Genomic DNA, 13,055 nt, shown 5'->3' with positions numbered 1-13,055 from the left:
AAGGATGATGCAGGCTCTGTCTCTTACTTTCTTCATGCAGGGGTATTTTTTCCAACATCGGCTCTAAACTCACTCACCTTGCAACAGAAAGAGATTCTCTCAGGCTGATGGTAGCAAACCACCGCGGCTGAAATGAGGGGTAACCAGCCCTTGCACTCCCAAAACTGCTGTGGCCACAGCCTCTTTCCGTCGTGTATGTGTGCCAAGACTCTCGGGGAAGCACAAGTTCTGCAGTGAGCTGGTGCAGACTTAGGTTCCTACCGAGCCACAGCCTGAGCTCGACAGGAACCTAAGTCAGTCCCATTGAAGGCACAAAGAAGTGCTGTTTGAAAAAGAAAACACACACACACACACACACACAAAATACAAGATGCTGTGAAATAAAGTCACGTAATTAGTGACAGTGATGCAGGAAGATGAAAGGTACAGGGGGCTGCGAAACCTGACTTCTGAGCACAAAACCGATTGATGTAGGACGTGTGATTTCCCCAGGTACCGTCACTTATAGAACATTTATTTTTTATTATAAGAGCAATTCTAGATATACATGAAATTCACTGGATTCTGATGGGAATAATTTCCTCCTGCCTAATGCGTCCCTATGGAAATCGTGCAACTCTGATTTGTGTTTTTAAGTTCAAGTCATCAAGGGAAAAGAAAACTTCTTTACTAAAGCCAGAGTAATCCTCAGCCCACCTCAAGCACAGCCGAGAAGGCGGAGGGAGGCCAAGTCATAGGAGGTTTAATTTGGTGCTCAGGGCCTGGCCTTTCTCCCAAAATACAAGAGGGTCCAGATGAAATAAGAGATGGAACTTGAACAATTCAGCAACTTCACTTCCCAGCCGCGCTGGAGACATCCTGTGGAACATGTCAATAATCACCGAGACCCTACATTCCTTAACCCAAATGCTACAGTTCAGAGTTCGAACCACAGCCCAAGAGAATGAAAGCAATTTGTATTTATGCTTATTTACGCTTTGTTCTTTCTCAGAGAAGATCTGGAAAGCCTGTTGTGGCCCTACCTGGCACTTCAGGCTCTGCAGAGAGCAGCTGTTTTCTGCATTCGTTGAAGAAGGACAGCTAACCTCCGCCCGCCCCCCGCCCCCCGAACGTGTACAGGTTCCGACGCAGCTGGGGAGACGTGAGCTCCTCAAACTACAATCCAGCATCCTAGACAAGGTCTGTGCTCCACCCACCCCAAGCAAGGCAGGGGCTTCTCGTCAGGGGGCTGCCCAGAGGGTCCGACGCCTCCTGTTCCAGTCACGATGCTCGATGACCCTCTCTTGTTTTCGTCCTTGCACTCTCTAGGCGGCAGGCAGTGACACAGCCACACACTACGCAATGAGGGGTCAGTCATGCCAAAATCCACCAGGCTTTTCTGTCCGTCCACTCACCGCAAAGTGGCACCCAACTGCTGGTTGGGCTACACTGAACTTCTTAAGGCAAAAGCTGCACCCTCAGAGCCACTGTTCCATTCTTCCTCTCAGACCCGGGTTGCCCTTCAGCCGTGTTCAGCCTGGCCGGGAGTTGAAGGTGCCACCCGGCCTGACTGATGGGGTCTCTGTTGGGTTGGGCAGGCAGTCGCCAATGGGAATCCCCCGCCTGCTGGCTGAGTGTCCAGGCTAGTGGGTCACTGCCCGTTCTGATCTATTGAATGGCCTGCTAGAGTCCGGATGTTTTCCCCACCCAAATCTCATGTTGGAATGTACTCCCCAATGTTGGAGGTGGGCCTGATGGGAGATGATGGGGTCATGGGGGGTGGATCCTTCATGAATGCCTGGGGCCATCCTCTTGGTGATGAGTGAGCTCTTGCTCTGAGTTCACAGGAGATCTGGTCATTTAAAGTGTGCGGCACCTCTCTCCCTCTCTCTCTTGCTCTCTCTCATTCCTGCTCTCACTGTGTGATGTGTCTGCTCTCCCTCCACCCTCCACAATGACTGGAAGCTTCCCGAGGCCTTCTCAGAAGCTGAGCAGATGCCAGCGCCATGCTTACACAGCCTGCAGGAGCGCGAGCCAACGGAACCTCTTTTCTTTATGAATAACCCAGTCTCCAGTATTTACTTACAGCAATGTAAGAACAGCATAGTACACAGCCATCGCAGGGCCAGCACCTCTGTTCTTCTTAGAGCCTCTACTGTGGAGTGTTTACAGACGTCTCAGCCTACCCTCTCTGGGGCCATGCATTTTCTTCGTGGGTGCTGTTACGGGTTGAACTGTGTCCTTCCAGAAGATATGCTGAGGCTCTCTCCCCTAGAACTTCACAACGTGACTTTTTTGGAAATAAGGTCATTGCAGATGTAATTAGGTAAGAGGAGGTCATCCAGGAGTTGGGTAGACCCTAATCCGACAGGGCTGGTGTCCTTATAAGGAGAGAGGGTTGGACACAGCGAAGAGATGCACAGGAAGAAGGCATGAGGATGGAGGCAGAGACTGGACTGAAGCATCCACAAGCCATGGGGGCACTGGGGCTATGGGGCCACCAGACAGTGGAAGAGATGGGAAAGGATCTCTCTCTAGGGGCTTCCCAGGGAGCACAGCCCTTTGGATGCCCTGATTCTAGACTTCCAGCTTCCAGGACCCTGAGAGGGTTCATCTCTGTGGTTTGGAGCCACCCTGTGTGTGGCACTTTGTTACAGTAACCCTATATAACCAACACGGGTGCCCGTTAGACACTGACTCCCCAGGTTCGTAGAATAAGGGAAGAAACAGGACATTTCAATGAAAAAATAGTTAGTTTAGCTTCCCAGGGGTATAGAAAATGTTCGAGGACTCAGGAGCCACACAGCCTGCATTCTACTCAGTCCTCACAAAGGGCAGCAGAGTGTGTCCATAACTATAAGGACTCTGGATCCAGTCAGTCTCAGTCCAAATCTCAAGCCCTGCCAGGTGGTGGCTGTGTCGCCTTGGAGAAGTTACTTAACCTCTCTGAAACTCAAGTTTTTCATCTGGGAACCAAAGACAAAAGCAGCCTCTAAGTCATCAATTTCTATCAGGCAGAGTAAGTCAGCCCGTGTAAAAAATCATGTCTAGTATATAGTATATAGTCAATGCCTGGGGACTAATGTATAACAAAATTTATAGGAATAAATGCTATCTTTTTTCTCTTTACAAAAACTATATCTAATTTTGTGCCATCACTGCCCAAAGTCGTTTTCCGATTCCAAATCAGTCGTACATCAAATGCAGGTTTCTTTTCGCACATAAAATAAAAACCACATATTTGTCCTCCTGTGTGGGCAAGAAAAATCTGCTTTCTAGAATTGATGTGCAACCAAGGCTGTTCTTGGCTGCCCTGTGGGACAGCTCCTGACTGTCCCCACTGAGCTCCTGGCCCCCAAGTCTGTGTCACTCTTTCCATCAGCAGCACCCTAACCCAGGGTATATGATGGGCCTGCTTTTCGTTAATGTTCTCATATTTATTTTCTATCTCTTCAAATAAATATGAATAATAAGTAACTTAAAAATAGAGATCGCATGTAATAATTCCTCATGTCTCTAGCCCTCATATATTATTTTCAACATGAAATAAGCTTAAAATATTAAATAAGATAAAAAGCAAAATAACAGATGAAAGTCAGGTGGTTGTGGTGACTGCGTTATGTTTACGCAGCACTTTAGAGCCCATAGGACACCCTCCGTGTGCTTTCCTGTCTGGCCCAGCCTCAGGGGCTGCAGTGCTTTATTTTTTTTTCTTTTCTTGCAAATAAGGACATGAGGCCATTATTATTATTAGCATCTTCATATGCAGATGAAGGACCTGGAGCATAAAGATATTTAGGAGCTTATTCAAGGTCCATAGCTAGTGAGGGCCACACCACCAAGCAGGTCGCCCCAGAATCTGTGCCATTAACTGCAAAGCTATCGTTCCCTCTTCGTGGTGTGGGGAAGATTACGTTAGGTAACATGCGCACATCAGTCAAAACGATGCGTGCTCTTCAGGACTCAGTGGATGCTAGCTCTAAGTAGGGCGATCACATAAAAGCTGACTCTCGTTTTTGGAAATGAACAATGGCATGCATATCAATTACATCCCAACAACAGGTGAAAAAGCAGGGCCCTCTCAGGCAAACCGACTCACATAGTCTTCTCGGCGGTAATGATGGTCCCAGATTATCAGCTCCCAGGGAGAAGAGCACATCTTGCCACAGGCACTTTGTGTGGAGACTCATGAATATTTAGGACCAGGACGTTTCCCTCTGGAGGCCGGATCCGGGGCAGCAGAGAGGAAAATGAGGCTGTACCCAGGACTCTGAGGCAGGCAGGGTACCGGTCACACCGAGACCCCAGTATAAGCAAGGTTTTAAAATCCCCCAGTGGGAAATCTAATAAAGTAACTTGGATTATTTTGAATCCACCAACTTATCAGTATGCCCTTCCACGCGGGAGACTCAGATGAGCATCATTAAACCTCTGCTTCTATAAAATCCTCACTCTATTCATATAATATATATGGTCAAAATACAAGTGAGATATGGGTACATATGTTGCAAATTATGCTGATGGCTTTTAATAATTATATGATTGCAATATGTTGGAATAAGCCTTAAATATGCAATATGTTGGAATAATCTGAAAATCTTAGTTATGGTAGAAGCCATTGGGTGGGTGCATCTGAGTGGGGTAGGAAGGACAGGCCTCAGAGTCAGAGAATCCCAAGGTCAACTGACAGCTTTGATGCCCACCCACTTGGGCAAATCACTTTTCATCCTTAGTATCCTCAGGTATAAAATTGGGGTACATGCAGGCTCCCTGTTCTATATTTTAAAAAATAGAAAAGGAAAATGAAGATATCATTTGTCCTTTCTCACTTTTGCAGCGTGATTGAGAAAATAAAATAATGCAAATATAGTTTCTCAGTTATTCAATATTTATTGTACACCTTCTGTGTATCACGCCTGCACGAAGCACTTGGCTTGCAGACAGGGAGAAGGACAAATAAAATGACAGCTATCCTGCAATGTGCTGAGCGTGCAGGTGAACCTGGTCCTTGGGCTAGCATGGACAGGCACTCCCTAATTTACCCGTCCTCATGGAAACTGTTCTAGAGCTCTGTGTTTTAGCTGGCAAGCCCAGGTCTGTGCTCAAAACGAACAATATTAGTGTCAAAATTTATAGCAAGGTATATATGATAAAGCCAATTTTTACACGGTCTTAGAGGTGTGAAAATAGGTACTAGTGAGCAACTGATTTGTATCTTTGTCCCATTTGCTGAAATTTCTAACCTGGATAATCTTTAAAGTCTATAGAAATAGACCTGGTCATTTTTTTCCATTTGGAATCATCAATTTATTTCACTTAAGTTATCGAAGTGCAAATCATAGCTCCCAGTTTCTTCCAATCCCGCTCCTTTTGAGCTGATGTCGCACAGATGAAATTTCAGCTCCTGCCCCTTGTAATTCCGCAAGCTGAGGCCTTGAAAGCTCTGAATGCATCCGAACACTTTTCTAACTGACTCTGTTTAGTCCACACCAGGCCGGGAGAGTAAACACATGCGGGGTCTGTGAATGAGCAGCTTTGTGTGGGTGCCGTCCAGTTTGAAATCGCAGAAGACTGATTTTTCCGTGAAAACCCCTGGATGTGTATCTGCCCTTGTCCTGACCTCTGAGCTGCCTGCCCCTCCCTTTTTGAAGCCCTCTCCTCGCCCACCTTCTGTGACCTCACCTCACCCAGGACAGCCCCACGCCTCCTATCCACCAACTGCCCTTGGGTAATAGGACCCACTCTTGGGTGTGGCAAGGACAGGCGGGATGTCCACCACATCCATGCCTCTTCCCGACACAGGATACTACTGCACCCCAAACCCCCTTGCAGCTGGGCTGGGACCTGTGACTGCGTTTTGACCCAAATGTTCCTGAACTGTTCTCAAGACTTTGATGCTCTTTGGCTGGCAGGCACCTAAGGAGGAGGCCAGAAGAAATGACAGCACCACGAGATGGAAGATCCTGGCAGATCCTGGCTTGCACCTGGTAAGGTTGCAGGAAGCCTGTGAGGTGTGGGGGCAGCCGGCCCAGGCCAGCCTCAGCGAGGCCTCCAGGGCTTCAGTACTAGCTGAGTGCTGCCGGCCCAGCTCTGTGCTCTCAGCCCCTGCCTCTCTCTGGAGCTTCCACATGCAGATCCACCACTGGACATCTCCACGTCTTAAGACAAACTTCCCTTCTCCTGCCAAACCCCTATCTGCTCCTCTACCTCTGGGGACGCTTCCATCCATAGCACCGAGGCTGGGCGATGACTCCCCAACCTCCTGGTGCCTGCCATTACCTGTACCCCCAAAGTCCTCCTCCCCACTCCTGGGGGTCTCTCTGCTCCAGGTCTACACCACCTGAACCCCTGGCCTGGCCATGGGAAGAGCCACTGTGCCCTGCCCTGGCCCCAGGCCTTCCTCCAGACCCACTTCCCCCTGAACGTAAAGGAACACACATTTGATTTGGATGCCATCCTGCTAATGCCCCCTGCCCCCCAGCCCCGCCCCACCCTGCAACAGCGCTTTTCCATGGGATTCCGGGACCGTTTGGGATGAAGCCCCTGGACGTCCCTGCTAGCCTTGTCTCTCCAGGCCACCCTCCTTCCCACTGCAGACCGCCGCTGCCCTGCCTCTGCTGCCCCATCCCACGGGCAATCCTGCCTCCTGCCAGCCCTTGGCCTGGGCTCTGGGCTGCCTCACGCCCTGCCTCGCCATCCTTTCACAACTCTGTCCTCACCTATCGCTTCCTGTCTCCCCTGCCGTGTGGGGATGGCTCCCGCACTCCCTGTCACATCTGCAGCCATACATGTAAAATGGAGGAGAGAGGGAGGGAGGAAGGAAAGAAAGAAAGGAAGGAGGAAAGGAGGGGAAAAGGGAGGAAGGGAGATGGGATGGGCAGACACGGTATTTTCAGCTCACCCCTCAAACCAACATCTTACCCCTTTTACAGAATTGTACCCCTTGGTCTGGCCTTGCCAGCATAGGCAGGACCCCTGCCGAATCCAGTCCGAGCTGTAGGAGGCTGGTACTGTGTAGAGCATCTGCAGGCCCCCAGGCCTGTCCCCAGCTTCGCCGCTGCCCCCTCCACACAGACCCCAGCGGCAGAGCCTTGCTGTGTGGAGTGTCGCACGTGCCACTGCATGGACGCCCTTTGAGAGTCTGCAGGGAATGCTGGCGGGAGTCATCGTATGGTGAGCCGTGGTCCACGTCCAGATCCATCTCAACTTGTAAAATGGATTTTTTAAAGGTGTTAAACCTTCCTTCACCTCAAACACAGTCTTTCTGATGGGCCTGCAATGTTGATAAGTTCTTGCGGGCAGACGCCAAGGAGAGGAAGGCCTGGGCGGTGCAGCTGTGGGAAGCAGGCCGCTCTTCCTGTAGCCTTGCCACACCACGACCTGCCCATGAGCAGGGAGAGTCCAGACCACGTCCTTCCCCTCCTCCCTCCCCTCCTGGGCATCGCACCAGATAGACAAGGGTGGATGTGGACCGACACAAGCTGCCTAAAGCCAGAGGCCGGCACCCAACTGGCTCCCGATGGTCCTCAGTTATTCATTGCTTGGTTGAAAGTGAGGTTAAGAAACCAGGTGAGCCAGGCGCTCCTCATACAGCAAGGTCTGATGGTGATCGCTAGAGGGCTGTGGCCTCTGGAGCTGGCAAGGAATCAGCAGGGGTCCCTGCTGGGTGCTCATCTGTGTCTCTCTCCATCGGGGACATTGCTGGGGCCACACAGCAGGTGCTTTCAGACAGCACCTCCCAGGCCTGTGGAAAGTCACTGCCCATGCCACCCCGAAGTGCTTTGCACTAAAAGAACATCTGAAGATGCCCAGGTACACCTACAATTCCACTGGCCGCTGCTGACGATAGCCACGGCGGGGGCGGGGGTGTGTCTCAAGCCGGTGGTGTGAGACTCAGACTGAGGTGCAGACACTCGCCCCCCTGAATCCCACGGTGTCATTGAAAGCATTTTTAAAGACTCACATTTTACTTAAAAAACTAATGGCCAGGCATGGTGGCTCACGCCTGTAATCCCAGCACTTTGGGAGGCTGAGGTGGGTAGATCGCGAGGTCAGGAGATCGAGACCATCCTGGTTAACACAGTGAAACCCCTTCTCTACTAAAAATACAAAAAAATTAGCTGGGCATGGTGGCGGGCGCTTGTAGTCCCAGCTACTTGGGAGGCTGAGGCAGGAGAACGGCATGAACCTGGGAGGCGGAGCTTGCAGTGAGCCGAGACCGCGCCACTGCACTCCAGCCTGGGCTACAGAGCGTCTCAAAAAAAAAGAAAAAAAAAAAGACTATGTTTTTGAAGAACAACTAACCCCAACTCTACCTCTAACCGTAACCCTAACTGGATGAGTAGAATTCTAAGATGTGAGAAACAAACCAGAAAAAGCATTTCCTTGCTCCTTAGAAAGTATTTTCCAAGCGTTAAGCTTAAATTATTATAAACATCTTAGTGTCTGCGCCATCACCCTTCAGCATAGAGGAAAGTCCCGAGGGGGTAGTGGGCCAGAGGAAAAGGCGACCCTTGTGAGAGCCTGGAAACCGCCCCACGCACTGAGCCCACATCAGACCTTGCGAAGGTCACTGGGCCTGCTGGAGCCTCACCAGGCCTCAGAGCAGCTCCGAAATGCTCAGGGAGGAACAGGACTATTTCTTCTAAAGACATTGCGGGCGCAACTGTGACACCGTTGGTAATCGGCTCCACCTCCAGCATTTTCCTGGAGCTGGATGCACCAGAGGAGGCTCAGTCCCACTCATCCCGCACGTCTCAGATCCCCATTCAATTTCTATCCTGCCTGGGAGTTAAAAAAGAAAGATGCTGATTGGGCCTAGGAAAATAGAGGTAATTTTCTGTAATTTGGTTTTATGTAACCAAATGCATGCACTTAAAATATGCTCACATTGAGATCCACAGGTGGAAACAGACAGAAGTGGTCTCTCGTTACCACAGGGCGGGAACCAGCTCCGGAATGGTTACGTGGGACCCTGTGCAGCTTCGAGGCAGGGCCGCACACAGACCTTTCCAGATAAGGATGGGAACAGCTGCATCTTATTTCTAGAGGAAATCCCAGGGTCCCTTCCCGGTTCTCGGGGGATGAGCGCCTTCACTGCGGCGACTTCTGCTGGCTCGTATTAGACGCCTCCCTCGACCTTCTATGGTTGGAGCTGGGAGTCCTGTTCACAACCTCCCTGAGCCAATGACCCCTTTGCATGAAAGAGGCTGTCAGTCCCCTTGAATTCGCCCAAAGAGCCACAAGGTCGCCGCATTCGGTGCTCAGGGGCGGGCCTGGGCGGGGGCCCGCGGGTGTGGGCTGCGAGGCAGGGAGAGCCGTGGGCTCTGTGGGGTTCTCCGCACCTGCACCATGAGAGCTGAGGCACCCTCCTCACAGCGAAACGCAAAATCTGATGGGAAATAGTGTCCGTAGGCGCCTTACCCCTCAGCAGATGCTTGGCCAAGCGTCTGGGCGAATCTCGCCAGCGAGGTGGAGTGGCCTTCCACGGAGAACCGGGCAGAGTCGCCCGTCACCGGGGCCACCACCGCGCCCCGGCCTTTGTCCTGCGCTCACGGTGCAGGCTGACCTTTGCCCTCAGCCCAGGTGGCCCCGTCCCCAGCACCCAGGCTGATTTTCAGTTTCAGGTTCACAACAGGGGTTGTCTGCAGTTCAGACTTTTGGACCCCAAGGGACTTCCCAGCCCCTGTTCTCTCCCGCGAAACTCGGCCTCTCAGTTCCCTGTAGATTCCACGAGTGATTGCAGCAGGGAGTGGACCTCGGCCAACGTGGAACCACCACCGCAGTCCCAAGACGCGTGTGTTTCGGTGAACTTCGTCATAAGATTACATCATCTTCATATTTTTGTTTGCAACGAGGAACGCACAGGATGTAATATGATGGGTGTCAGTCAGATACCAGAAAAGGAAGAGGCAGTACTGTCAAGATTTTTCAACAGTTAGATTCGGGAAAACTTGTGACACTCTTGGCTAATAAGGAAGCATCTGGTTATCAACCAAGACATCCAAAATGCCGCTGAGGGAGACAACAGCCTGCTCTGCACGGCCTTAGAGGCAGCACATGCACCGGCAGCCAACTCACATTCAGACCCTTAAAAGTGTGAGTTGTTAATGACAGCGAATTAAGATGTAGAAATGAAAGTAAGATCCTATGAAAGAAAATACCAAAGATGTGGAAAATATAAAATAGAAATGATTTTAATCTGAGGTGGAACTAAGGCCCCAACTTCCAGCAAGACTCATAGGCGAGTGGTGAGGTCACGGCATCGCAATGCGTGATGGACGCTCCTTGCAAGGCGGCGAATCTTAGCAGATATTATATTTATACTTTTCTTTCAAAAGTAAGGTGAATGTTTGTTTTAAATGTATATCTTTTCAGAATTTGCTGGTAAAATGCTAACAGATTTTCCCATGAGGGAGAGGATAGCTTTCTCTATCTATAATATGCTAATATTCAGAGATTCAGAGGCAGCCCTTCCTACTGGCTTAGTGGTACATGCAGTTTTCATACATTGTTATATTATGAATGTCTATTGTTGTAGGAGATTTTCCATGTTTTCCATAAAATGAAACAAGCAACATTAAAATATATATATGCATATATACTTATATACACACACAAACATATATTTTGCTCCCCTGTGAACACTCAGCTGAGACAATATATTTTATAAATAGTAAAATTCTGAATATAAATTGTGTTAAATAGCTATAATAGTGTACTCACCAAGATTCCTTATTCAATTATTTTATAAGGTAGAGTAACAGAAAATGTCTCTTTTCTTCACTAATACAGGTAAACGATCCTTGGTTGCCAGTGAGCAGTTTTTAGATAGCAAGCTCTATTTCTCTGCAAGACTAAGGAAAAAACGTGCTGATGTACACACACTAATTTTGTCACCCTGTAATAAAATTTTGAAGTTGCCCAAACTACTACTTTATGTTTATTTTAGCATTCTAAAATTAGGAGACAGTGAAATGTCAGACTGTGCAAATTAAGATGAAGACCAAGAAATGTCCTGTACAATTCCAAATCCCAGAATGTGAAAAGGTAGTGAGGTTTCCTGAAATGGTTCTTCCGTGGTTTTTCTGACTCCTTGTTATAATCTCCAAGGACATCTTGATTAATAATAAAAATATTTTTATTCGCAACTCTTTTTCCCTGCCAGGTCAGTTTTGTCCCACAGCTCAGTTATTTACAACACACATGGACACACATGTACATGCACACAAACGCACATGTACACATATGCACGTACACACATGTGCATACACAAATGCACATGTACACACATGCACATGCACACACGCACATGCACATGTGCACACATGCACACGCACACATGTACACATGTATACACATGTACACAGACATGCACACACGCATGCACACACATTCACATACACGCACACACACGCATATGCACACACATGCACACAACATGCACACAACATGCACATCCACACACGCACATGCACACACATACACGCACACATGCACATCCACACACGCATATGCACACATATGCACACACGCACATGTACATACACACATGCACACAAGCGTAGGCATATGCCTCTCCTCTCCTGCTGAAGTCCATACAGAATGCATGCTCGCATTTACCAGGAGTGAGGGGCCTCTGGGCGGGGCGACCTCGGGCAGCGACTCTGCAGCTGCCCCTGGGACACTTTGGAGGCCAGAGCACATCGTCAGGTGGCAACGCTCGCTAACTGGCCCCCTCCCAGCCACGATTCTTATTCTGGGAATGACTTTTTGATGCATATAAAGTGGATCAATGAGGATTTTCACCCTCTTAGAACAAATTCTATGAACCAAAATGAAGATGACACTTTTACATAATTTCCTTTTAATGGAAAAAGAAGGGTTTTGTTGGGACCCAGAACACCATGGGCAGCAGCAAGTGCAGCCACATCGCTGTTCTGTTTAAACCACCCTAAGTCCCAAGTTCAGGCTTTAGCCTGCTGTGCAGGACCCAGCTCTGCGAGTATCTGGGACCCCTTCCTCTACAAAGGACAAAGCGGGGCCACCAACTGGGTGTGCAGCAGCCGCCCTGTACCTGTAAAGGCATGCATGTCCCCCAGGAACTGCTCAGACTCGGAATTAAAGGTCGACTATGGTGTCAGATGTGGGGGTGGAAGTCCTAGGTAGATCTGCGTGAACTCTCAGGCCCGGCTGCTCCCCGCACCTGCCAGCTCACCTTTAGGCTGGGGCATCAGACACAGAAACCGGTGATCCTGTGTGTGTGTGAAGAAGGAAAAGGCTTGTTTCACTTTTCAGCTCCTGTCAGGTTTGCTACCTTTCAGGTGAGCACTTGCATCAGGCAAAGTAACAGCAGAAGGGTGGGCCAAGGCAGAGAGGCTGACACTCGGCATGCCCCTGCCCCTTCCCCAGGTCCGCAGAGGGGCCCAGCCACTTCCCCCAGGTCCGCAGAGGGGCCCAGCCACTTCCCCCAGGTCCGCAGAGGGGCCCAGCCACTTCCCCTAGGTCCGCAGAGGGGCCCCTGCCCCTTCTCCCAGGTCCGCAGAGGGGCCCAGCCACTTCCCCTAGGTCCGCAGAGGGGCCCAGCCCTGGCAGCACCAAGCTCAGCATTATGCAGGACGGCAGCCCTTCTAGGATGGCAGGGGGAAGCGTGCGGATTAATCAACTTGATATTACCCGTCCTGATTAAACAATGAGGCGTCCTGGGGTTCTGCTTCCGTCCCGACAAGTGTTCATCATAACTAATGTGCAAACCCCAGTGCAGCTCCCTCGGGAGCAAACTACCTTTTAATTTTTTCCTCTAAAGATTAATTCCATTGTTATGGAACTTGCATTATAAGAACCATAAACTAATCATTAGTCATTTTCAAACAATCTGACCTTTTCTGCCATGAATCGTGGAGTGTTTTCTCAAGAAGTCTTTTTGGAGTCTGGGAATTTGCATCATGCAAGACCAGAAAGAAGGGTTGAAAATAAACAGTAACGTGTGTGCTGTGAAACTCTGAAAAGAGGGGAAAATCCTGTAATGGCCTCTTTTTATTGTGCATGACTCTTTGTGTTTTCACAGTTGAGGACAA

At 49.6% G+C, this 13,055-nt stretch overlaps 1 protein-coding gene across 1 annotated transcript; it reads left to right on the top strand.

Moving 5' to 3' along the window:
* The first annotated feature begins 7,257 nt into the window (after positions 1–7,257).
* On the top strand, positions 7,258–9,977 carry LOC108527033 (uncharacterized). Its single transcript, XM_017868180.1, has 2 exons — positions 7,258–7,791; positions 9,696–9,977. Exons 1-2 carry the CDS (start codon positions 7,258–7,260, stop codon positions 9,918–9,920), a joined length of 759 nt encoding a protein of 252 aa, XP_017723669.1. The 3' UTR covers positions 9,921–9,977.
* Positions 9,978–13,055: the final 3,078 nt, after the last annotated feature.

This window comes from Rhinopithecus bieti, unplaced genomic scaffold (assembly GCF_001698545.2).
Source record: "Rhinopithecus bieti isolate Rb0 unplaced genomic scaffold, ASM169854v2 scaffold_3734, whole genome shotgun sequence".
Taxonomy (NCBI): domain Eukaryota; kingdom Metazoa; phylum Chordata; class Mammalia; order Primates; family Cercopithecidae; genus Rhinopithecus; species Rhinopithecus bieti.
The sequence above is the reverse complement of the archived record's forward strand: the minus strand, read 5'-3'. Positions and strand labels throughout refer to the sequence as shown.